The sequence below is a fragment of the Corvus moneduloides genome, chromosome 20 (assembly GCF_009650955.1).
Source record: "Corvus moneduloides isolate bCorMon1 chromosome 20, bCorMon1.pri, whole genome shotgun sequence".
In the NCBI taxonomy this organism is placed as follows: domain Eukaryota; kingdom Metazoa; phylum Chordata; class Aves; order Passeriformes; family Corvidae; genus Corvus; species Corvus moneduloides.
In genome coordinates, this window is record NC_045495.1 from 7169321 (window position 1) to 7195215 (window position 25895).

Genomic DNA, 25895 nt, shown 5'->3' on the forward strand with positions numbered 1-25895 from the left:
CACATGTGTACTGTAATAGTTTGTCATAGGAACACTGCACCAGGTCCTACTGCCTTTCAAGTACCTTGATTTCTTTGGCACAGGGTTACCACCTTCTATATATCACCAGTATCCAAACCCAGTTCTCTCTCCTTCCCTCCCAGTTTCTCCACACTGATCTGTAAGCACTGACAAAAGACAGGGGAGGAAGCTCTGAAGCAGCAGAATACATTTTTCCAAGGCAACACTCCACTCATTGAGAGGAAAATCCCTCCTTTTTCTTTCATGCTACCATCAATCACTTCTCACACGCTGCAGGAAGGAAGCCTCCTTCCCCAATGGAGCTGTGGCTCATCCCCAGATCACATTCATGCCAGGCTCCTAATGAGGAGGCAGCTCACACATCTTCCAGCTTCTTGTCTGCAAACAGTCAAGGCTCCATGGGCTGGGCTGGAATGAGGGAGAGGGAAGATCTGGTAGCAGATACCCAGCATGAAGCAACAGCTACAGACCCTCTTCTAGGCAGGGTCCCTTTGAACATCCCAAATTCTCTCTGAGAATTAGAGCAGCAGAGCAGACTAAGGGCACCAGCTGCATCCAGCACATGAGGAGGTCCAGGGGCAGCAGAAAAGCTCTGGCAATGCCTGCGTGTTGCCAGTACCATGGTGAGGAAGCACAAAGGCAGGAGATAGTTGAGAGTAACTTTGACAGAGCTGGATGCAACAGCAGGACAGCGTGGGAGCTGTGATAATTAGAGCCAGCCTCAGGTAGGTACACACATGCACACAGTACTCTGCAAAGCTGTGCTGGCTCGTTTTTTTTTCCTACTGCCACGCAATTCCTTCAGCTTTATCTACTGTGGATGTGACAGCCTCCAACTGTGGGCTTCAGAGGGCTGTGCCCATGTTATTTGTGTACAGCAAATCCATCCTCACCAGCTCTTTTGGGGGGTTTAGGACTCGCTTCTGTTCTATAGAATGGAAATCTGAACTACTGCCTAGAGCGGGAGAGGGGAAGAAGAGACAGACACCCCCGATAAAGTCTCCTATGACAGCAAAATAGTCTTTGAGTTAATAAATACACTCTCCCAAAGCAAAGCAAAACCAAGACAAACTACAGAGTGGGTGGTGCGAGCTCTGCTGCACTCACAAGACTGCAAGACAAAATTGTGACCAATCTCTGCAGCAGAGGCACAGCTGAGGAACACCAGGAGGAGAACAGCAGCACCTGACTGGGAGCACTGCTCCAGCACAGCACTGAACTGTCACACACAGGGTACTGCAGTCCAGGTCACCAGGGTAGGATCATCTCATGCCTCTTGGTACCACTGATTTTAACACTCTCACCTCAGTCCCAATCAGTCACAAACACAACACTAACACATCCTCAGAAGGTGTTATTTAGCCTCGGTTTCCTCAGCACTTTATTCCTCCTTTTCACACCATAATGGAGCCCCTAGTTTAACACCCATGCTAAGAACTCAGTTTTTGGGTCCATCTGTGAACTGGAGTTCCAGTTTACCAAGGGAATCTGTAGCCAGAGGAAACAACTGAATGAGTCTTGTCTTAATTTAACATCCTACATATCAAATTTCTTCTCCAGTTGAAAGCCTCATGGGTCTGTAGGACTTGCTTCTACGCTTAGAGTTCAACAGCCATACCAGAATCTCTGTCAAGTGAGAATGCCAGTTAAGACTTTTTTCCTCTGAAGTTGAAGAAAATGTTACCTGCACAGCTGTGCAGACAGTCTTGCCCTGAAGTTTCCTCATGGGAACAGAGACTTAACATACATCCAAAATGTGTCATTAATGCTCTGTCCTCAGAAGGTCACAAAATCACAGTGTCACTTGGCTGAGAAAAACAATCAGCACACCCCTAAAATATTCATGGGATATTGCACAGGAACTGCAGCCTTCAGGGATCTGTTCTCTTCCACCCTGGCACAGAGCTCTGTGCTTATTACAAACCCCTCTGCCCCATCTCTGCTCTGCATACCAGCTCTAAAAAGGATGGGACATAGTCCTCACTTATACTGGTGTGAGTGGAAACTACTGGAGACAGAGAATTGCAGAAGGCAGCAAAAAAAAGAGGCCATAAATTTGGCTCCACCGCCCTCAGGGATGCAGTTGCCGCTCAGCACCAGTACCAGCAGAAAGGAAAGCTGGACTTCCATGGCTTTCTTGCTTGTCCAAGGCACACACACAGCTGCTCTGCAGAGACTACAGCACAGGACAGGGAAAAGGAGGAGCATGTCTGCATCTCAGAAAGACACATATTCAAGTGCTGCTCCAGCACATCACAGCCTTGCTGTTTACACTCACGTCAGAATAATTAGAGCAGCCACTGTTAACTAGCTAACAACTTCAGCATCAACTCTCTGAACAATACTGACGAATTCATCACATTTCACAGCCACCACTCTGCAGAAATACTGAAATCACCCCAGACACAAGCAGCCTAAATTAATCCCACACGCATTCTAGCAAAAAGAACGGCAACTATTTCAGCGGTACTCACCCAAAAATAATGCCTGCCCAGGGCAGCAACCCAAAAGAAACAAGTCCTCAACAAACCACACCTTATGCACAAAGCATGACTCAGCTCATGCACAGGGTGCCATCAAGAAATGAAACACAAGGGTTCATACTCAGCCAGGTTCACTCCCTAAACCAGCAGCTTTGTGGGATACCAGCTGCCATGGGACAGCCCTTCCTTTGAGCTGCCAGCCTCAGCCCACCGAGAAGCTGTGTCCTCAAAAGGGTTTTGGCTTTCAGGAGAACTTCCCCATCCAGGGACACCAGCACCTGAAAATAACAAACAAAATTTCTCCAGTGTCAGGTACTTGACAGATATGACATTTGTGCTTCTCCCTCTGTTTCTATCCATATCACTTGTGCCAAAAGTATAAAACAAACTGAATATCTAATATATAAAATAGGTATGAATATATAAAATATATAATAAAACTGAAGACTGCAATGGAACGGGAAAATCTTTCTAAAAACTTAAACCAGTAGAAAAAGTGAACAAGAAATGCAGTCTGCAAATTCCTAAGCAAGTTAGAACTGCAAGTTCTGCCATCCTTGACTGCACCTCAGCATTAATGACAAAGTCTATAAAATGTTTTTCTGTGATTATGGACTCAATCCATAAAGTCACCACCTGTGGCCAAGTACACAAGCCTGAGAAACATCCCTGTTTCTGAAGAGCTGGAACACACGTACTCACACCTCACCCACCACCACAGATCAGCAGCCACCCTCCCACACATGGATGAAAATCACTGTCGCTCCTTCCCACCATCATCTTTCAGATTAGTATCCTTCTCCAATTTATCAGTTATTAGGATCTGTTCTCTTTAGAAGGTTTCAGTCACTTTTCTCCAACCATGCTAAGCTTAAGCACTCAATTAAAACAACATGCTTGACCACATGACATTTTTTGGTACCATTCATTCACTGGCTGTACCTGATACTTTATCCTTCACAGGCATCTCTAACCAATCTTCAAACCTGCCTCAATGACTGCATTATGTCAACAATTGCTTTGCACACTTCAATCATTCCCACAGCCAGCCACACACATTCCTTTTTCAACCACATATTTTTGGCGACTGGGTCACCCTCCTCCATGTTGGATGTTTGCTTCTTAAAGCAAGTGACATCCCACCCCCCCCAAAAAAAAACCCCAAAAACCCAACCAACCAAACAACCCCCCCCCCCCCAAAAAAAACCCCCAAAACAACTGAAAATCAGAGGTGTAACCATGAAGACAAACACCTAAGAAGAAGAACTTTCACAAGGTTGTTCTCAGAGGGGTCTGCTTTGCTACAGTTTAAGACACAAGCCAATAACATTTTATCTCATACCAACTTTGTACTTGGCTTTTACACTGATTGCTCAGGCCTTGCTTTCATCCCAAAGATGAAGGGGTACCTTGCTTCCTTGCTCCTTCTCAGCAAATGGATGGCTCAGCTTCCTGAGCCTCCCTCTCCACCTGCCAAGCTGCAGCAGTGGCAGGGCTGAGTAGCAGAAAGCATCTGCCAGAGGCTGTGCAAGAGAAGCTAGAGGTAAAAACCCACCCAAAAGCCCTGCTTCCCCATCCTCCTTCCCACTCAGGAGAGCTCCTACTACAGCTGCCCAAAGCTGGGCTCTGCTGCTGAGTTCACACAAACCATTTCCCTCCCACCTTTCACCCACTTGTGTTGCTTAACTCAGCATCCCCACAGGGCCCTGGAGCCAAGGGAGATCTCCCACGTAGGCAGACCCTGCCTCCCCCTACACCCAGCATTTGTCAGGGCTTTGAGCAGCTGAACGGACCCATCGACACTGCACCTGCCCATCATCCACCTGTGCTTTAGGGCACTAAAGGGTATCCTCTCTCCAGGCATCTTCCCAAGGCAGGCTAATTGCACATATTGATTTCAGATCCTACCAAATTGCCTTCCACAGCTCCAGCACTGACAAAATCCTCACACCGAGCTCTTCACCAACACATCCCTTCTCCACTAGCTTGGTGTGCCTGGATTTATCCTCTCTGCCCCTCAGCCAGGCAGATACCTCCTCTGGAGATCCAAACCACCCTGCTAGAAGCCATGCAGCAACCTCAGCCTTTTCCTGAAGCCTCTTACAAATGAAGTTTCTCCTTTCCCTGTCCCTAGGTAGCAATGACCCTATAAAGGCTCTTCTAAGGTCAGCATTGACACTGAACAGAAGACGTGGCTTTCAAACAGAACTGTTGTTTCCACAGTTCATGAGAAAGTGGCACAAATACAGGGTTAGTACATCCTTCAGTAACTTCAGGGGACAAATATCAGCAAAAAGAGATGCTGTACTCCACAAGCAGAGCCTTGGCTGAAGCACAGTGACACAGCACACTGCCACCTCTTCATGCCCAGCCAAGGTCTAAACCACAGAAGTTTGTGTGGTGACCACCACCTAAATAGTGCTTCTTGCTCCAGCAAACAGAGCACTGCGACACCATCCTTCCAGACATCCCCTTTGCTGCAGGCTGAGGACATTCCTACTGCAGCCACCCCCATAAGCCCATAAGGGAAGGGAAATCCCACAACCCCTTCCCAGCAAAAGAAAAACTTTTGACCTTGAAAGTCTAGCTAGTGCAAGGACAATTAATTATTTCAGGAAAAGACATTTAGGACTTAATGAACACATTCATTAGAGAGCACAGAGCAGCAAGTACAGGCTTTGAAAGCCATGGCAGAAGTACAGCACCTTCTGGCTGTGTGGAGGGATGGGGAAGCTTACTGCTCTTTGGGGCAATGCCTGGACAGGTGAGAGCCCCTTGCAGCTTTGCTCCAGAAGCAGCTGGATGAGCAGCTCTGCCCACCTTCTCTGAGCTGTTCTGGGAGCACTCACACATAACCCACTCCAACCCACAAGAATCATCCCAAACCCAAGGAGAAATAGCTGGAGACAGCTCCAGACAGAAGGCACTTCATGCCAGCGGACACAGCTTCCCTCAAGGAAAGAAACGTGTTGGGACCTGGTGGCCTGGCACCTACTGTGACCTAAAGCCCAGATTCAGACCATACCAAACCATGACATGCCTGAACTCCTTGCTGGAACGATAAGAGCCTGGTGCTTATGCTCCTGGTTGCTAAGATCTGACCTTCTCCAGGCAAAAGCCAAGGGAGCAAGCCCAGGAAAGCAAATTTACTGCTCTGCCGGGAGTTTAATCCCATTCACACTAGGCACCCCAGCCCAAGCACGGGGCTCACACAGCCAACCATGCACAGGACATGTTGGAACACAGCCCCAGCACGCTGGCTTTGGTTTTTCTCTTCAAGCAACTGAGATAGCGGCTCTCTGCTTGCCTTATCCAGTTTCAAAAGAAACACTTCAAAGCCATCCCATGTCAAACTTCAGAACAAACTCAAGCTGCCAGAGATGCTTCACAGGGAGGAAGTTAATGAACGAAGGGAAGCTTAATGTGGAATCTCAGAATACTGTAAACAGAAAAGCAACAGTTTCCTATTAAACAAAACCTTTTCCATTAAGTCACAACTACAACAGAATGGTAATTTTACCTTCATCAGAGCAGCTGAAGAAAGTGCTGTCTCTGCAGGATCAGCAGTTTTTCTTGTTCACAGTACACAGGCCTTTGGGAGCTGCAGGTTATTGTCCCTCAGAGCCAAGGTAAGCAGAGAGGAAGATAAGCCCCCCTGTCACGCCAGCCTGGCTGCCAGGTGCGTGCTCTGACACGGCCAGGGCAGGGCCACGGACAGCTCAGGCCAAGACACCGACCCACGAGAAAACCCAAACTTTGAGGAGCTCAGGCTGATCCCAAGGGCAGCAAGGAGGGTTAGGAAGCCGTGACAAACCTGCACGGAGCTCACCGCACTTCTTACCTTCTTCTCTAACCCCTAGAGAAAAGGGCGAGAGACGCCTGGCATGACGGTCGAACTGCTCAAAATCCCACCTTTCAGAAGGGTTTTTGTTTTTTTCCCCATTTATTTTTAAGCCCGGTAAAACCATCACCTCCGGAGCTGCAGCTGCCGGGCGCACCCCCGGCCGCTCCGCGGCGGCGGCTCCCGCAGCTCGGGGGATGCGGCGGCATCCCGGATCCCACCCGCGCCGACCACCCGGATCCCACCCGCGTCCCCTCCACCGCCGCCGGGACGCTGTCCGTGGACCGTCCCCATAGGCTGTCCCCCCCCGCGCGCCACCTGTCGCTGGCTCCCGAGGGCCTCCCAGCCCCGCGGGCGCAGTGCGGGGGCTCCGTTCCCGGTGTGTGTGTAGGGGGGGGGGGGGGGAGGCTCCGTCCCCGGGGGTCGCCCCGTTCCCGGGGGCCGCTCACCTGCGCGCGGCGCCGCCGCCGCCGCCGCTCCCGCCCGCCCCGCGGCGCCGCCGTTCGCGCCGCCCGCCCCGCATTGGCCGCGCCCCTCCCCGCCCCGCCCGCGCACGCGCCGCCCATTGGCTGGAGGCGGCCGCGCCTCCCGGGGCGCGCGAGCCTGTGGCCGTGAGGGGATTGGGGGGGTGGGGGGGGGGAGCGGACAGGCGCCGGGGTTTGGGGCAAAAGGCAAACGAATAATCCCCAAAAACTCCGACCTTTTTCTGTGGCGTGTGGTGTCCAGCCAGAAGAGCATGTGGGGTGCGGGCTCTTGGGTGAACACACGGCCCTTTTTTGCTAATCACAGAATCAGTTAAATTAGAAAAGACCTCTGAGATTGTCGAGTCCAGCCTGTGACAGAAGAGAACACCGAGAGCCGTGTCCAGAGACGGTGACTGCCCCACCTCCCTGGGCAGCTCGTTCCAATGCCTAATCTGCTTTTCTGCGAAGAAATTCTCTCTAAATATTCCCTGATGTGTACCATCAGGAAAGGTGGGACTGACAGGGCAGGAGCAGAGGGCCCGCCGGACCCGGGCTGAGGGACAGACACAGCGTGAGGGACCCAGGATCCTGGCACACGGGTGTCCCCTCACCCAGGCTCTGCCTCTAGAGTAGTAACACCCAACCCTGACCATATATGCTTTCTGAAGTCTTAGAGCAACAAGAAGAAATGCCGCACACCAACTTACCCCACTGCTGTTCTTCAAGGAATTCCTACAAGCAGATGCCCTCTTTGGTTTGACTCATATTTTGACTGTATTTTTCTCTCCTACTCTCTTTTACCTTCTTGACTCGAAGTTGATTGTAACCCTGGGTCGAGGGGTTCCCATTGCACCCAGCAGTGAAGTGTTTGCAGTGGGATTTGTGAAGATGTTGATTTTGTGACAAGTGACTCGTTGGGCTTTGCTGTGACTCCACTCACAGTCAGGGTCCCCCACCAGGAATCCTGGATTTAGCCAGAGAGCAAGAGTTGGATTAAATCCACATCCTGACTCAACTCACTGCAGACTGCTACTCCTTCCTGCTGTGACAACAAGCAGATAGAAATGCCTGTGTTTCCAGTGGGTCTCAAATAATCCTCTGCTTTGGAAACAAATTAATTTCTTACCGTGGGTTTTATAACTCGAAATAACACATTAATAACGCATCTTGTGGTTTACTACAACTTTCTCATCTCAAAAAAGCTTCCCCTATTGTCACTGTGTTGAGAGACGTATCAAAATGTAATTAAGAGTCACTATTCATTAAAACAGCAAAGTCATTGTAAGCCTAGCAAAGACCATGATTTTTTTCATTTACTCATTCTGTAGGTGTGTTTATTACAGTCAGACACACCCTGCTGCTATTTGTTATGTGCATCCAAGTCTTACTTTTCCTGCAGAAATGTGCTTTGTCACCCTGGCTGGTCACAGGCAGCTGAGCAATTCTCTACAGATGAACCGGTTTATTGAGGGCTAATGCCCTTTCACTTCCATCTAAAATATTCGTACATTCTCTTTGCCAATTTTCAGTCAAAACACTTAGAATTGAAATGTTATGTGGTTCAAAGCTCGACTACTAAAGAGTTGCTACATTCAGTGAGACGACCCCTGTTAGAAATATACAAAGGGTTGTGTTTTCAGCTCATCACAGAGAAAATCCAGCAGAGATCTTCCGTGAAAAGGAAGCACTGGGGCAGTGAAGGGCTCTTGGAGCAGCTGAACAGCAGTGTGATAACCAGTGAGAGGATGGCAGGGTCTGCTGCATTTTAGGATAACCAAAGCCATGTAGATGTGGCACTTAGGACATGGTTTAGTGGCAGTGTTAGGTTTGTGGCTGGATTTGATGTCAGAAATGGTTCTATGATTGTAACAGCACAGCAGAGAGCCCCATGACCGTGAATGTGTGCTTCCAAAGCTGTTGTCTTCCAGCAGCTCTGGGTATTAGCTAATGACACTGATTAGATATCATCTCAAGGCAGCCAGCAGCCTGAGCTCCTGGGCTGTGTGTTTGCCATGGTGGACCCTCAGGAAAAGTAAGACAAGTTCATGAGCAAAAGCAAAGCCTCCTCCCAGCCCTGAGTGAAAGCCCCAGCAACCTCCTTCTCGGATGCCTGGAGTATGTGCCCAGGACCCAGGAACGTGCCTGTGCCTGTGCCTGTGCCTGTGCCTGTGGAGGGACTGGGCTCCTGTGGCTCCAGGGCACAAGAGATGCTCTGAAAGACCAAAACATGTGAGCCAAGACACTGACCTGTTTCACAGAGGTTTTCAATTCAATCAAGGAGGGCCTTGCTCATGCAGGGCCAACTCAGCTTCTCTTGAGCAATGAGTGAACCTTCCAGCCTCCTGCTCCTCTTGCCTTAATTATTGCTGAGGAGGTTTTGCAAGGATTTCAGAAGTCTTTTGGACAGATTGATTTGGCTTTGAGATGCTGACGAGATGCTGGCTGTTTGGAAAGTGCTGGTATTTGTCCCCTAAAGATCTGCCTCCTTTAGCACCAGGCAGTTTAAATCACCAGTGATACCTGAAGCACAGTTTAGCGCCAGTATCAAGGTTTGAAATGACCGACTCTGGCAAAGACTGCGAGCACTTGACTTAATGAAATAACCTGGTTGGCTCAGCTCAGTCAGAACCTGCTGTTTCTTTCAGAAAACGAAAAAAACCCCAAAACAAATAATGTGGCTCAGTTTCCCTTTTCATCATACACAGGTGATTACACTGCAGAGCAGTTGTGGCCAGTGGAAAGAGAGTCAAAGACTGTGATGCTTAGACCATGATGGCTATAACAATGTTAAAATAAAACTTCGATACTTCTGTTCAATAATGATTGAGTGTGGTTTGTTGGTAACTGATTTTTCACATGTTTTTTGGGTGCAAGGACTGGGAATAAGTTTATTTAACCGGTTCTTGAGTTACAGTCAGGAGGGGGAGAGCTTACATTTCCCCGGGCATGTCACTAGTATGTTTAGATAAAAAAAGATTTAAAGCCATCATTTTTTTAGGAAATCCCTTTGTGGTGCCATAAAGCTGAGCAGGACCCGTGCTTGGTACTGGTAGGCAGAGCCCTGTTAACTGGAGCGATCCTGATTCACCCCTGCTGAAGAGCCCATCAGATGACCGAGCTGTTGCTATATTCATAACCCATTTGGACACTTTCGAATTTTACGCTTTCTAAAATAAGGCAATAAAGCAATTAGAAATAGATAACAGAAGGAGAGAGCACTTCACCAAAGACAGCCAAAAATTATAGTGTGGCATAATTAATACAGGGCTGGCCGCGGTGAAAATGGGCTGTAACAACCGCGCTGTCTCCAGGAGAGTGGCTGCAGGCTGAGCTGCAGATGTCAAGTGCTCGAATGGCCCAGAAGCTCCTTTTGCCACCCAGCACAGTCTGGCCTGAAAATGCCCAGCTGTGGGACAGAAGGAAATAAAAGCATCCTTCAGAGCTAGGAGGATATGCATGTTCCTGCCAGTCCTTCGCTGTATGTCAGCCAGAGGATTTATCCAACTGAAAACATGCTCCCACAACAAAAGAGAAAGGGAAATAGTGTAACCAGAAAGGCAGGTGGTGCTTTTTTAGGGAAAAATCCAAGAATGTCCTAAGAGGAGGACTGGGTTAAAAATAACAGGGAGTCTGCTGTGCCAGAGAAAGAATGAGTGGGCTTAAAGAAAGGAGAGGTTGCACAGGAAAGGAGTTATCTACTTCTTGAGTGTTACTCATTTTAATTTGCCATGTTACAGTGTCTGGAAGTGCCAGGTGGAAATCAGGGCCTCATTGTGCTGGGAATTGAGCACAAACATAATGATTAAATGTTGCCAGCTCTGCAGAGATTGAAATGTAATTCCTCATCTCTGCAGAATCACTAACCAGCATAATTATTGCCAAATAAGTTTTTCTGTAATTGCTCTTCTGGAATATCTGTGCTACTTGATTTTTTTCAAAATAATCCTGCCTGAGGGAGTGAAAAGATATATCTGTACAAGGTCCAACACAGTAGCCTTTACAGATAACAGAAGCTGGTCAGAAGCAGAAAATTCTCACTACATTTAAATCCATATTCAAAAATTATTTGCTTGTATCTTGGTTTCCATTTCTATAAAATGGGAATAATCACACTGCACTCATTGCTTGCTTTCGTCATCTGACATCCATGATCAAGGCAAGAGTCCTCTGTTACACCCTTGGAGCACTGACACCATCACATACAAGGGCTTGTTACTGCTGATTGCAATGATTAGGGATAAGCTGGATAATACCTATTCCTTCTTGTGTGTTTTCTGGGACAGTGTTTGAATTGCTGAAAGTTCCTTTTCTATTAGTATTTTTCTATTAGTTAATAACTATGCAATTAATCAAGGAGTTAAAAAAAACCACAAACAACCCAACCCTCAACTGATCACAGCATGAATGGGAAGCAACACAGCAAACTGTCATTGACGGGGTCTTGACACGATGACCAAATCCCTTTAGGGTTCTGTAACTCTTCATCTTGCTGCTCAGAGGCCAGAGAGCAGCAGGAGACACTGGCCACATCTTAACAGCTTCAAATGCAGTTGTTTTCTGGCCACAGTGCAAAGAAATGGTTCTGCCTAAGAACAGTAAATTCTCCCCTGACCCTCAGAGCAAGATCAGGTCAAACCAAGAGGACAAGAATATGATCCTGCTGGTCACCCACACTTCCTCACTGGGACTTGGAACACCAGGTGTCTAAACCTGTCAGCATTTCCATTTGTGAGGCTCTAACTTTTAACTGTTGTGTCCTATCCTGCATTCAGTAACTTTGTGTGAGTTTGACAAAACTAGAAGGCACTGGGAGGCGGCTGGGAACTGCAAAGCTAAAGTAGAGCATCTGTGCCAAGGAAAGCTCCTCATGGGGCTGAACAGAGCAGCCCTTCCTCCTTGGTCCCCAATCCCTCAGCACCAGCTCCAGCCCCTCTGGCAAAAGAAGGCATGAAACAAGTGCCATGGGCTTTCCCTGCCTTTTCATACAGCAGAGGGGACCAGTGTATGTTAAAATCTGACACTTGTTCAGTTTCCTCCAGACAGCCATCGATCTGTTTGGCACCCACCTGGGAGCCACAGGGCCTGGGGCCCCTGGCTTTGAGGAGGAGCTTGTCTAGGGGGAAAGAATTAAAATTGCAATATCTCATTCTGCTGGTTGCAGAAATAATGAATGAAAAAAGAGCAAAGAAAAGGATCCCCAAAGACTGTGCATTTTAAAAAAGAAGTTAAAGAGATGAAAAGAAATCCTTCCATGATTTTTAAAGCAGCCTTGGGACTTTTAGGGATCCCAGCTCAGAAGTTTAGAATAGCAACTAGAGAGGATCATTTACATTTTTCCTGATTTCGTATTCTGCCTTTTAATTCTTCCAAGGAAAGAATAGGGGCTTTGCATTACAAGCAGCTTGAAAGATTAAGCATGCAGAAACACCCTGCAGCTTTACCTGCAGCCTTGAGTTTGTTACGTTTTGACCGGAGATTGACCCGGTGTAAGTGGGTGCGAAAGGTTACCTGAACACTCTCGCTTCGCTGTCTCTGGAAACTGCATTTTCCCCAGGCACGTCTGCGTGAAATGGTCTTGCAGTCCCCTCTGCTGGTGGCAGCTTGCTGGGGAGCTGCACCGCAGCACCACATGGGACCGTGCAGTGCTTGGGTGCTGCAGGAGAGTCCCCGGGGCTGGGGATCCCCCACCCCAGCTGAACAGGCACCAACTCCTCCAGAGACCAGGGAGCTTTCCCTAACCCTCTCTGCATCCTTAGGATAAGCACCTGGCACCTCTGACACAGGATGGCAGCACAGGAAAGGGTGAAAGAGTTAACCGTGGATAACCTTACACAAACCCTCCCTGCCTGTGAAAGCTGAGGCATCCTGCTGAGAATAAATTATCTACCCCTGCAGAACCTATGGCTTGAAGGTATGGCTTGGAATGTTTGTTGAGCTTATGACCAAATGTTATTTGCATCTGTTTATGGCACATTCTTGTGTCCCTTAGAGCCTGGAGCAGCGCTCATGCAGGCTCTGGCAGCATTACAGCCCTACAGCTTCTCCACTGACTTTTCCACGGCAGCTGCGATCCACTTTTGAAGAAACCAAAGCAAAATTTTCCCTAGGGAGGTAAAAAAAAGACATTCAGAGAGGGACTATGCAGAAAGTCAGTGTTGATGTGTCCTGGAGAATGGAACAGACAGGGCCAGCAGCACAGGGCAGGGTCTGCTCACAGGGGTGTGGGGTTTGAGCACAGCCCGTGATGTCCAGCTGCACATGATGAGTAGTCCAAATCTTCTAGCAGAGAGGGGAAATTTAGTTCCTGGGTGCAAAGAGCTGGTTTGTGAGGCTGCTGCTGAGAAAGTCTGTTCTGACCAGCTAACACTGACTGGTGTGGGCAGTGGAGGCAGAGCTGGCACAGGACAGCAGATTGCCGTGGCCAGCAGTGCGCCAGCACTCCCTGCCAGCCAGCCTGTCAGAGGAGGAAACCCAAGTGACGACTCTGATAACAGTCCTGGCTCGTGGCAGGAGGCCCAGGGGCCCTGCATGGGAGGGCAGTTTCTGAAGGAATCATCACTGATGGGATTACTTTGCATGCATAGGCCCTCCAGAAACCACTGCCAACACCGTGCTCTGGGGCAAGCATAGGCACCACAAAGGGATGTAGTAGAAAAACTAAAGCTTTATTCTTTTTTAATAAAAGACATCCTTACAAAATAACCATTTTTTTTCCAAGGCAGAGGGGCTGGGTATGGTTCCTGCCAGCACTCCTTCCCTTCCCTTCCCTTTTGAATCTGTCCAAGGGTGCTTCTGGGGAAGAAATGGCAGCTGTGCTCTCCCCAGGGTCTTCACGTGCAAGTGCCCTGGCACGACCCTGGCACACCAGGCAGGGTGCAGTGGGAGCCCTTCTGAAGGGCCTGCAATGCCAGCAAACCCAGTGCCCTGCAGCAGGGCTGGCAGAGGGCCCCGAGATCCCTTAGTTTGACCCATCCACAGCATTGTGGCATGTCCCACCAGAGGCCATGTGCTGGGTCGGCCAGCCCCTGCCCTGGCTGCAGGGCACCACCTTCCCATGGGCTGGTGCTGGACACTGCTCCTGCTGGCCTGGGGCTAGCCCAGGGAAGTGACAGGGGATGGCGACTGAGTTTTATGAGAAGAGGAGGAGGAAAAGCGGTGCAGGTTTGTCAGTCAGTGTGGATTCTGCTGAGAGAGAGGTGCACAGTGATTTCTGGTGTCTTGCCCCCGACTGCCCTTCTTCAAGAGATGCTGCCATCGAAGATGTGATGTCAGCCCCACATCCTGTATCCATTGCTGCCCCATGCAATTGCTTATGCTGGGAAATGCTGACCCCACGTTAGACATTACAGCCCACAGCTCAGATCTCCTCCAAGCCTCCCTGGAGCCCTGCTGCCTTCCCTGAAATCCTCCTGCCTTCCCATGGGCCGTGGGATAGCCCCAAGACCTATAGTCCTCATGCCTGCCAGATGTATGCTAGCAGGGCTGGGGAAACACCACTCACCTCTCACTGTGTGTTGTCTGTCTCCTTTTCCTTCTTATGCAGCTTCGACTGGGGGTTAAATGAGAGAAAACAAGGATTCTTTTACAGACCTGCTCCTTTCTAATGCCAGGGAAAAATGTGATTGGGGAGCAACTCCTAACTCCCAGTGTATAAGCATATTTTCAGGTGAATTTGAGAGGAACTGTTTTTGTGTCCTGTTAAAGGCCATGAAACATTCCATGGTCATGGAGATGTTCTCAAAGAGCAGAAAAAGAGACATTTTCTAGTTTGCTAAAGCACTGATCTTCCGCTGCTTCCCTTAAAGCAATGCAAGTGCTACCAGATACCGGAATATCTGGGGTTAAAGGGAGAGAATAAAGTTATTAGCAGTGAGTCACACAAGATCTCAGTAATTTTGGAGAGGAGATTCATGGATCCCAGTCTCCAACAGTCCCAAGGGCTCAGGAAGGCGCCTCGTTGCCCCTCAGCGTGGATGTTTGTGTTACAGCGTCATTACTCATGCACACATCCACACACACCCCCGCAAGAGCCTCCGCAGGGCAGGCACTCGCTGTTACTTACAGGCTCCTGTTCTGCATATTTGAATTTCTTCTGCTTGTAATAGTCTCGTCCATGGAGAAAATGCAGCAGGAGCAGGTCACAGAGGACAGAGGCCTTAAATCAAAGTGCAGTTAGGCTTGGAGTTGCCCTCTGAGCTCACCTAGACTACTGTGTACTTCCAGTTTGTCCCAGTTTGCCCCACAATTTAGGGTCACTTCTGCTTCATCCCACAACATGGCGGTTGCTGAAGTCTCCAAATGTCCATTTAGGACAGAAGTGAAGTGTGCTGTGTTCAATAGTGGGTGATTTAGGTCAACAGAAATGAAGTGTTTCTACTTTAGGTAAGTGCAGAACACAACACCCTTTGAGCCGTGCCCCAGTCTTTAACGACGATAACCAAATAGGATGTTGGGTTCCTGTCCTGCATGAAATACTGCCCATCACCTCCAGACCCCCTTCAATGCCAGCTCTAACTTGAAACTATCAGGATACCAAGACCTGCCAAGAGAGCCAGCCTTCCCTTCATCAGCAGGGCAGAATTCACATCAGCCAGGGACCAGCAGCAATCTATTTTCCTGAGCTAGCAAGGCAGGAGAGCACCTCATTTCCCCCCTTTGCCCATCCTCTGATTCCCTGAGCAGTAGCCAGCATTTCATTGCAGCTCAAGGACACTTCCCACGGATGTCACAGGCAAGAAGAATAATTTGAGAGTCTCCATATAGAGGCTGGAAATATCTGAACTTACCACTCCAAAAATACCAATTCCAGAGCCAATTGTGGTCATGGTCGGGATGATGTCAAATTTGCCTGCCTGGATAAAGTCAGAGAAAATAGGTGATAAGTTACAGTCAGACCAGGGGAAAATAAAAGGGTGCTCTAGCTGTAGGTGGGGCTCGGCAAAAGTGCCTCGCAGCAACCCAAACAGCAACCACAGCACACAGGGAAACAGGAGCTGGGAAAGAACTAGTCAAACAGAAAAATATTATAGGTTGTTTTTAGGCTGAAATAAATTGAAGTTACTTTTCTTCCTGTATTTTTAATATAAGAAACCCAACCAAAACCAAGCAACCAAACAAAAGTATACACTTCGAATATTCCCAGTGGGAACATAATGAGGAAAGCCTTCTCTCCCAGTGGGAAGAAAAAGACAAAATAGAAAAATGCAAATGTTCAGCTTTTGGAAATATCAGTAAAAAGTTTTGAGTTTCCACAGGTCCCCCCCACTCCCATCATGAAGTTTTTTTGACAAAACCATTGACCAAGCTGCAGCTGAAAGATGTGACATATAAAACACAGTTTCCTCCTCTCTTCCCTTCCCTTCCCCAGTACTTCCCAAGGGTTCCTGTGAGCGGGCCAGCACCCGAGGAAAGCACTCATACTAGTTTTCCTGAACCCATAGGATCCTGGTGCTGTGTTACAGAGCTGGTACCTTCCCAAGGACATGGCACTGCTGTCCCAGGGATCCAAGGGATCCACCCTTACCTTGCCATTCACCAAAATGTCGAGCCGGATCCCAAACACCTTGTAGAGTGTCCTCTTTTCCATCCCACCTTCTTTGTAGTATTTGGCATATCTGTGCAATTGGATGGTGAGTGTTAATGGTCTGCCAGAGTGTCTAACAGCCCCTGCAACCCTACAGCATCAGGATCTTGGACACAGATCTGGGAATGTGCTATCACAGACCTGCTCCTGACCTTCTCCTTAAACCCCCTGAAGGAGCTGGGCTGTTGGCACCTCTCCTCTCTGTGCCTCAGTTTGCCTGCCTGCAGGTTGGAGTTTCACCTCCTGCTCGTGCTGTTTGATCTGATGTCCCCAAGTCCTGCATGCTGCAGATATTGATGCAGCACTAGTGACAGCGTCACACAGAGGAGAGGATAGAGACTGTGAGAACATGTGAGATGATCCTGCACCATCTCTAGTCTTTCAAGGGGCTTCCCAAAAGCTCAGCCAAGCAGGAGAGCCAGCAAGGGGGAGGAGATGGAAAGGAAATAGGGTAATTTTGAAGCCAAGGGGTGTATTACCACTTTTCTCATGCCATTTTAAAGAGCACTGGTACTGCTGTCTGGCCCTGCAAGGGTAGTGAGTATTTTGAAGAAGTCTCTGACCTTCCACCATCCCTTGAGCGCTGTGGGAACCTGAAAGCTGTCACTTCTGAATTATGCCTGGAGAATTAACAGATGTTTCCTTACCTGAAGTTGAACCCTGGTGAAACGTTACTGTCATCATTGTAAAGGCCGTGGAACTGGTAAATGGGTTTGCAGTACCGCAGGGGCCAGTCAAGGTCACAGTTCCAGTCTATGGTGATGCCCACCACTCCGCCCTGCAGCCAAGAGTGGAGTCATGGGCTTGCCCCTCCTTGGACCTGGCCCACACAGAGAAATGTTTTCCCTCCTCATACATGTCATCTCAATGCCATGAGGTGTCCTGGCTCAGGACCCTACTGCTGCCTCAGCCTTCCTGGGCAGCCTTGGCTTTGTGGCCTGTACATAACCCCTTGCAGAGGCTCTTGTTTCTGCCCTGAGTGCTGGATACACAAATAAATTCATGCCCTCTTGTTCCTGATCCAAATCCTGTGCCCAAGGCATGGTCCTGAGAAACAGTGCTCACCACAGATCCCTTCTGGTCCTCATGGGACAGCCTTCCCTTACCTGATTTTGCCCAAGAGATTGCTCAGGAAACGCAGGAGTCCCTCCTGAGCTCACTCCAGATTGTAAATAGCTGTGCCCCAGAGGCTTGTATTTTTACACCTTTAACATATAGAATCTTAGAATGGTTTGGGTTGGAAGGGACCATAAAGACCATCCTGCTCCAAACACCTTCCACTTGGCCAGGTTTCTCCAGGTCCTGTCCAACCTGGCCAGGAATGGGGTTGCCACAGCTTCTCTGGGCCATCTGATCCAATCTATGCAATACATGTTCATATATGCAAGCCTCTGATTTTATTCAGTGCCTGGCAAAGCTATCACAAGATTCTGCAGTGCAGAGGGAGCAGATAATCCCACACACCAGCCTGAGGAGTGTTGGACAAAGCTGCATTTTGGAGCCTGGGGAAAGGCTGCAGTTTGCACTGTGCAATGACCAATATTTGACCATCCAGCTGGGACTTCCAAGCTCAATCAGATGGGATTTGGCCACACAGATCTAGTTATTCATTGCTCAAATTAAAACAAACTGAACCCTGGGATTTACTGCCAGTGGGTCAAATCTTCTCAAGAGTTTCCAAGAAAGATGTAAATATTAGGCCATGTCCAAGGAGATTCATAATCTCTATGAGATAATTCTGACACTTTTGTTTTCTCAAGCATTCTTGAGAAAACAGAAAATCATCTCAACAGCTGGGGATGATTGCACTGCCAGTGTCCCTCTCCCATCAACAGCAAAGAACATCACTTGAAATTGAAGTACCTTAACAGCCAGAAAGGTAAAATTCTGACCCGATTCCTTCACTATGTATCCCAGTTCGAACACAGGACATAAGGAATCGGTGACTTTGTGATAGGTGCATTTCTTCAGGTACTGCTTGGTAATGCTCTCAACTAAGTTGCGCCTGTGAATGAAAAGAGAGTGAGAAAAATTCTCAATAATACAATAATTTGGGTGGGAAATAACCTCTGGAAGTCCCTTGTCCAATCCATGTCCCTCTCCCATTCACCTGCCAGCTTGTCCATGGGCTCTGCTAGACAATGCTCGGAGCACCAACAATTCTTATCTGGGACACCTCATGGATAGTGAGTGTATCCCACAGCTTTTACATTTAGCTGGAGTTTGCTATCTCCTATAGCAAGGGTTAAAAGGAAAGGAAAACTTCTTGCCTTCCATCCCACTCTGCTCTTTTGCCTAAAAACATCCTCTCTGTGAAGCCTATGGTTTTGTAAGACCTGTGCCTTGCTCAACCTCATCCCGTCACTGATGCTCAGCAGTTAATTGTCAGCAGTGATCAAAGGCAGGAAGTTTCCCCACAGCCCAGAGGGGTCTGGCACAGCCCCTGCCACAGCAGCCAGCCCCGCCACCCTCACTGCCAGGACCTGCTTCCTCTCTGTGTCCTCTTCAGCCTGCCCTTGCTCAGGGCACCTCTGCTTGCTGCTGGGGGGATCCCCTCTCCCAGCCACCTCTTGGGGTGCAGTGTGAGGTCAGCCCAAGACTTTGCCAAGAATGCCAGCTGCCAGGACATTTAACCTTGGCTGCAGCACGGGGACAAGATCAGCTTAGAGAGAAGAATCCACTGTCTTCAGCACAAATAGCTTCTGTTAATTTGTTTCAAATCAAATATATAATCGGTGCCATCACAAATCCTCTTATGAGTATGCCTTCAGCCAGCAGCACTTCCCCCAGTGCTGCCAGGAAGGGGCCAACCCCACCCTTTGCTGAAACAGATCGAATCTGTGATGTTAAGAGGGACTCTGGGGCACCAAGCTTATCCGGGCCATGTAGTATTTTTATGTTGTCTTCAGAGAAGAAAAATGAAGAATCAGAGAAACTATATTTTCATGTGCAACTTGTGAGGGTAACTCAGGAGAGGTTAATTCCAGAAATCTTTCCAGTAACTACAGCTACCAGGTGAAGTGGGACAGACTTGGGAGGGAAATGTCTCAGTTCCTATGAGGTAATCTGGGGTTCAGTGAAGTGGTTAGAGTAGTTCTGGGATCCCTGATGAGGTATGCAATCCTCTATACCAAGCATCCAGTTATATCCATCCAGCTAAACCCATGGTTTCCTCTGAGGGACACAGCTGGAGGAACTGACCAGGAGCCAACCCCCCAAACCTCTCCTTACCTGGACACCTTGAACTTGGGGAAGGTGATACTGTTCTTGATGAACAAGGTGAACTTCTCTGCTTCTGACAGTAGGGCAGGGCTGAAAAACACAAGTGTAGACATGTGTCCATCACTTGGCTCTCCAGGCTCTAGAGAAAGCCCCATTTGGTAGAAATTCACCCAAACTGGGACAAGCCACAGAAAAATGGTGGTCTCATCCCTTCCCTTTCTGGTCTTTCATGACTCAGGCTGTCCTAGCCACATCCCATAGAGCCCCAGCTTGGTCTGCCCCACACCAAGTGCATCTGGGGTGGGAAAGAGGGCAACAACATCATTCCTTACCTGGGAACATGGTAATCGACTTCAACAGGACACCAGCCAAAGATCTCACAGGTCTTCACAGTGTTGTTGTAGTGTACACACTTGCCAGTCATGAGCCCTGTGGGAGAGACAGCTGCTTACACCCCTGGATCCTGTGAAATCTCAGCCTCATGCTGGGATGGATGGGATCTGGCTGGGGCTTCTGCTTCAAGGCACAAAATGCTCAAGGCTTTGGCACCTTTCTAAAACAGGAAATTAATTGTGGCCTCTCAGCTCAGGGCAGTGGTTTCTCTTACAATGCTGTACAGGGGAAGAGCTGGGGATTTTTCTTGTTAAAACACACCTAAGAAAATGCTGAGCTGATAAGAGGACAAGAGTTTGGGGGAAATGGCTTAGTCCTGATTAATCTTTTGTTGGCTGAGCTGTTTGCAGCTCAGGTATCTTTCAAAAGAGCAGAGCTGGACCAGCCCAGGTGGAAACTTCAACCAGCATGTCAGAGGCTTTTCCTAAACCCCTGTCCAAAGCATGTCCCCCAGTCAGGTGACACCCCAGCCAGGCAGCTTTTCTGGGTGTGTCTCACCAGAAACACCAAGGCCGGTGCCCCGGGGCCGTGTGCCGTACCTTGTCCCTGACGGCTGTACTTCCCTTTGCTGCAGTCGCTGTCCCGCGTGCACAGCCCGGCATCTGGCAGCTGTTTGGAGAAAGCAGCCACCTTTTAGCATCCCACCCTGCAGCTTCAATCCCTCTGTCCCTCCTGCCTCACCAGGCAGAATTTTCCTAGAGGGATACACTGCTCAGAGCCTTGTCCATACACTGCTTCCCAACCAAGGCTGTCCAGATAAAGCAGGAAAAAAGGGGCAATTTATTCACTCCAGGCAGATGTTTTCATTTAAGCCTCAAGTCTGCTCTGCCTGATCATCTCAAAGGGAAGAAAATTTAAATGGATGCTGCCTGTTTTTCAGCAGAATAAAAGTCTTCACATAGCACACAGGAGTCAGGAACAATAATATGGGGCCAGGCTCAGGCTTTTACTAAACCTCCCAATGTCAGGAAAGTCTTTCCCCACAGTCCCCCTGAATTACAGAAGCTCAGCCCACTGAAGGAAGCCAGTGCGTTTACCTCTGGGCAGGTTCCTTGTTTCTGTCCAGGAGTGACAATGAAGTTGGTCATCACCACGAACGAGTTGTCCCCCTGTGGAGAGACAGCCAACGAGCTCACAGCCAGCACAGGGTCTCCTCTGTGAGGAGCCTGTCCCTGGATGGGGACCTACAGTGCCACCAGCCCCAGGGACAGTGGAGGACCCTGCTCACTGCCTGAGATACTGCTCCGGAGGCACTGGAGGATCCTTGATCCTTTTGGAGGCAGCCTCAAATGGGCCTCCTCAGCCATAGTGGGTCCCAAGTACCAAATGCTCCCCAGGGAGAACCTGGGCAGAGGTTTGTGACGGGAGCAACCTCCTTTCCACCACAGGGACACCCTGTCATGGTTAGCCCCATGGAAAGCCTATGCTGAGGACCCATCTGCACCCCAGCACATGGGGAAAAGCAGCCACAGGGACAAAAGCAAATTCCTAACCCACCCACCCTGACTCCTTACCTGGGGTGGGAAAACATAATCCACCACATCCCAAATGTGAGGACCCAGGACACTCTCATTGGTCAGCGTCAGCCCTTTCAACTTCACCGAGACCGAGCTTACGATGCTGTCCTGTGACTGGTAGCCCTTCTCGTAGAGGAACACCCACCTGGACAGGGAAAGGTGGCAGGGTGAGCATGGCCACCAGCACTCCTCCACTGGGCCCCAATTCTCAGGGCTCACTGGGGCTTTTTCTACCAAGTCTCACCTGAGGAATAATTTTCCAAGTTTCCTCCTGCTGGACGTGGGACATGTTGCTGAACTTTCCTACCCTTTGCCTGAGGCATGTGGTAGCTGCAGGACCCAATTTTCATGCCAGGATGGTGTGTTTTGGGGACTAGGACACATTTTGTGGCTGAGGGTGTGTGAAGGCAGGTGGAGCACGGTAGCCATCAGTGATTTGGGGTTAAAGCCTACAGTAGGTTTGCAGCTTGCTGGTCTCAGTGACCTACCCAGACACTCCCAATCTCCTGATCCACTGCAGAGGAACTCTCCAAAAATCAATGCCTCCAAGGCCAACACAGGGCTGAGTCTGGACATGGCTCACATCCAGAGCCACTGTTCCCCATCCAGCAAAGGGAATGTAGAGCCATGGCCCCGTGTGCAAGAGGGCTGTAGGAGCAGGGTTAGGGACACTGCTGTGGCCGGAACAGGGCTCTCTCTGCCTTTCTCAGCCCATCACACAGTCATTAGGGCAGGCTCCTGACACTATTTAACCTACAGCATAAACAAGCTGCCGCTGGATTAACTCAGACTCAGGGAGACTATAAACATGGGCAAGCAACCATTTCGGGTAGTGCTCCCGGCGGCGCGGAGCATTCTCGGCACTAAAAAAGGAGCGATCTGGATTTTGTCCCCACTGCCACGGGCATCAGTCCCGCTGGCTGTGACAGAGGCAGCAGGCTACCCGTGGGACGGCCCATGACACCAGCCTGTCGTGTTAACCTCGCCTCTGACACCTGGCTGATGGGCAGAGAAAAAAATGGAGAACCCCAGGTGCTGCCTGGAGGTTTTCCATTTGGTGCTGGACCTTGTGGGGACTTCTCAGGGAGGGAGCTTTTTAGCTTGCAGCCCCATTGGCATCCCAGGACTGAGGGCAAGAGGACCTCTGCCAGGGATGGCATCTGCTCCAGTGCCTGGGGATGGGAACAGAAATTCAGCACTGCTGCCACCCCAGCTGGGACACCCAGCTCCAACATCCTCCTCCAAGGCAGAACACTGTAATGGGTTACAGTGGTTACAGTGGGCATCTTCCCTGATGCCCTTGGAGCTGCAGGAGGTTGTGAGCTGGGCAGAACATTTTCCTAGATCAGCCTCCAGCACAGACTCTGCTGCTGACCTTATCCCCTTCTGGCAGAGCTGACTACGGGCACACAGGGCTGGGCAACCCCACCTCCCCTGCCACAAAGCCAAGGTCAAGACAAACAAAACACCATTTCCCCATGAAGCTGTAAATGCTGCAGTGAGTCCTGACCAGGTTGTAAAAGTCCCCTGGTGTCACTCCCCAAGCTCTCTTCCCTTACCAGCCTCATCCTGTGGCTCAGCCCGCAGCTCCTTGCATGCAAGGTTTCCGGAAGTGGAACCCAGAAGGCACCCAGCATTGCCTGCACAGCAGCGATACTGCCTTATCAGTTATCAGAGGAAAGAGGTACTGCTTCCCAGGGGTGACATGGGGTCTCGCAGGGGAGTTGGCCCCACTTGTGTGCACTGATGGCACTACCCATGTCCTTCCAGCAGTCATGCATTGGCACACATTTCCATGAGCATCCCATGCCTACTATGAAGGAGGGACAAAAGCTGGGAAAACGGTAAATAAATACACATTTGGCTACCAAATTGGCTTTCAAAGGACAGAAAATCTCAGGCCTTGTGGCTTGATGAGGGCAGCAAACTGGGGGACAGTGTTGTGGGCAGGGAACTGGGAGTAGTGCTGTGGGACAGGAGCTGGGGGCAGTGATGTCAGCAGTGAGGGGATGCCAGGGGCTGGGGGGGCTGTGGGCAGCTGCAATCATAGGTAGCCCCTTGCTAGAGGAGCCTGATCCCCACAAGCCAGGAAAATCTTCATACCAGATTCCTCCCCTCTGCCACTGTTGCCCCTTGGCTGGTTCTCCTGCTCCCTTCTGGTTGCCTGTCTCAGTTTAGCCAAGTTGCTTAAGCGACATTTCCTTAGCTGCTCTGCACAACCTTCTGTGCCAGTTCTCCATCCGCAGGAGTGGCTGGCCCTGGCCACATTTGGGACTGGAGCCCTGGGACTTCACAGGCTCAATCCTTAGGAAAAACAAAGCTGCTCCCAGTAACACAGGTGCAAAACTCTTTGCAACAAAGCATCCTTGAAACTTCAGCTGCAGTTTTGCATGAGGATTACCCTTGGGAGCCAAAGCACTGATGAGCAGGGTGGGACCAATGATCCCCTGGGAAGATTTTCACTCTTTCCAAGGAGTCTGTGCTAAAAGGAGGGATGGGCACCTCTGCTCCCCACAGCAACTTGCTTGCACTGAGCCCTGGGAGCCACTGCCTTTCCTTTTCATGTCTTTTCATGAGACACTCTGCACCACAAAAATTCCCAGATTTTCCAATTCATGGCCACATACCCCCTTTCCCTTCAAACCTCTTGCCCTGGGGCCCTTCCCCATGAAAGGGTGCTGGTCTCCCTGTAGGGCTGAGTCCACAGCAGCCATGGGGCTACAGCAAAGGCTTACCAATCATTGCATTGTATAGCATCATCTCACACTGAGGGGACAGGGACCGAGTCACTGTGGCAGGAGCAGCAGTCCCGGGGCACCTGAGGACACACATCCTCACTGGGTTCTGATTCCGCCTGCTCCACTCGCTGCCTTTTTTAAGCAGTTGCCCTTGCACCGCGTTTGCTTTTGGAGCTGCCTCCCAGAAGCAAAGCAGACCAGGAATTTTGGAGCCAAGCTGCGTCTCAGCCGCAGCATCAGAGCGGTGAACAGGGAGATTTATGGCCCTGTCTTGAGCTGCTTGGGTCTCACAAATCACTGCACTGGCCTCAGATGCCTCTTATTTAATACAAATGAAAATAAAAATAACAACAGATTCTTGGGCCACCGTCCAGCAGCTGGAGCAGGATTTGGGTTCCCTTCAGTGAGAAGATCGGGCCCCAGTGTGCAGAGCAGGGCTGCGCAGGGATGAGCCTCCAGCCTGCACATACAGTAGCTTCTGGGGAGGATATGGGGACTAACTGCCATCTAAAAGAGCCATGGTGTGACACTGAGCTGCATGGGGGCAGCCACAACCAGAGGGATGTGAAGCCATCAGCAGTAACCCCCCTGCCCTGGGATATAGGGGTTATAGAAGCCTCTCTCTCTCCATTGCTTTTTAACCCATGGCAAAGCATTAATTTTAGGAAAGGCAGGTGCTGGGGAGCCTTACCCGATGATGTACGCCAGGACGATGAGCTGGATCAGCCGGAAGGTCAGTCCCACCTTCTTGTTCCTCACCAGCACCATCCGAGGGGTGTCATACTCGAAGAGGAAGGAGGACACCTTGTCCATGCACTTCTGCCCCATGGCTGCGCCAGGGCTGTCCCGCAGCCTCCCGGCTCTTCACCGCGCCGTGGGTTGGGCCGTGCCCGCCGCCGCTTCGGCAGCTCCTCTGCTTGCAGAGGAAAAAAAAGAAAATAAGAATGCTATCGGCGTGGCTCTGTGCACATCTGGGCTGTCGGGTTTCCTCCTCTGCGCAGGGATGAGGCTTCCTCTTCCTATAAGCTCTGGGCTGGGAACAGCGGGTGCCCTACATGGTCTGGGGGTGGGACAGGGTGTGGGAGGGTGCAGGGCCACCCCGCTGCCAAGCCCAGATGCCACCAGGACGAAGCCATCTGCCCGTGAGAGATGCTCCCTCGCCGGCAGGGTCCTTCCCTGGGGACAGAGGCAGGGCTCGGGATGAGCGGGACCACGAGGCATCCCTGGGGACAGCAGTGGGATGGAAGGTGGGGGTGCCGGGGGAGATTTTAGGAATTAGGATTGGGGTATCATCTTTCCTGCCACAGCAGCCACCTCAGGCTATGTGTCTCGAGCCCGTGTCCTACTCTGTCTCCCAAAAGCTGCCCCAGAAAAAGGGTCGGGAAAGAGAAGAGGGGCACAGAAAGCCCAGCTCAGCAATTCGGAGCTGACCCACGGAGCAGAAAGGCGCCCAGCTTGGCCCCCTCCCGTGGTGAGGCCAGACAGCTGGGGCTTGGCTCGTTCCCAGCACTTGCACTGGGCTGGGCTGGGCGCATTTCGAAGCATTCCCAGCATTTCCTGAAAGGCCCGGCCGTGAGCGGGGCCGGGCGAGCCGGGGTCATGGCGAGGGATGCTCAGCAGGGTACAAATATCA

The 25895-nt window shown here is 50.2% G+C and overlaps 2 protein-coding genes across 4 annotated transcripts in view; both read right to left on the reverse strand.

Moving 5' to 3' along the window:
* CAMKK1 (calcium/calmodulin dependent protein kinase kinase 1) overlaps positions 1-6749 on the reverse strand; it is a 95795-nt gene extending 89046 nt beyond the window's left edge. Inside the window, exon 1 of the mRNA XM_032129749.1 lies at positions 6664-6749. The gene's annotated coding sequence lies outside the window, so the exon portion shown is untranslated. The remainder of the gene's footprint in view (positions 1-6663) is intronic.
* A 6704-nt stretch (positions 6750-13453) lies between these two features.
* On the reverse strand, positions 13454-25269 carry P2RX1 (purinergic receptor P2X 1). Of its 3 annotated transcripts, none has more exons than XM_032130237.1 (13): positions 24954-25269; positions 21522-21669; positions 21045-21116; positions 20547-20616; positions 19947-20043; positions 19624-19704; positions 18256-18397; positions 17040-17170; positions 16333-16423; positions 15596-15661; positions 14872-14964; positions 14311-14358; positions 13454-13991 (listed from the first exon to the last, which is right to left on the reverse strand). In XM_032130237.1, the coding sequence occupies exons 1-12, from the start codon at positions 25088-25090 to the stop codon at positions 14314-14316; spliced, it is 1173 nt and encodes a 390-aa protein (XP_031986128.1). In that variant the 5' UTR covers positions 25091-25269; the 3' UTR covers positions 13454-13991; positions 14311-14313. The 3 variants fall into 3 exon arrangements, with proteins under 3 accessions (XP_031986128.1, XP_031986129.1, XP_031986130.1); XM_032130238.1 differs by having other exon boundaries at positions 13454-13994; XM_032130239.1 differs by having other exon boundaries at positions 13454-14057.
* Between the last annotated feature and the right edge of the window lie 626 nt (positions 25270-25895).

Excerpts from the sequence above, each read along its gene's own strand:
- P2RX1 (XM_032130237.1), bottom strand. The coding sequence starts at position 25,090 with ATGGGGCAGAAGTGCATGGACAAGGTGTCCTCCTTCCTCTTCGAGTAT. Across the intron at positions 21,670-24,953 it reads GTCCTGGCGTACATCATCGG|GTGGGTGTTCCTCTACGAGA; the intron begins GTAAGGCTCCCC and ends TTCCCTGTCCAG. Across the intron at positions 16,424-17,039 it reads TCACCAGGGTTCAACTTCAG|ATATGCCAAATACTACAAAG; the intron begins GTAAGGAAACAT and ends CCAATTGCACAG.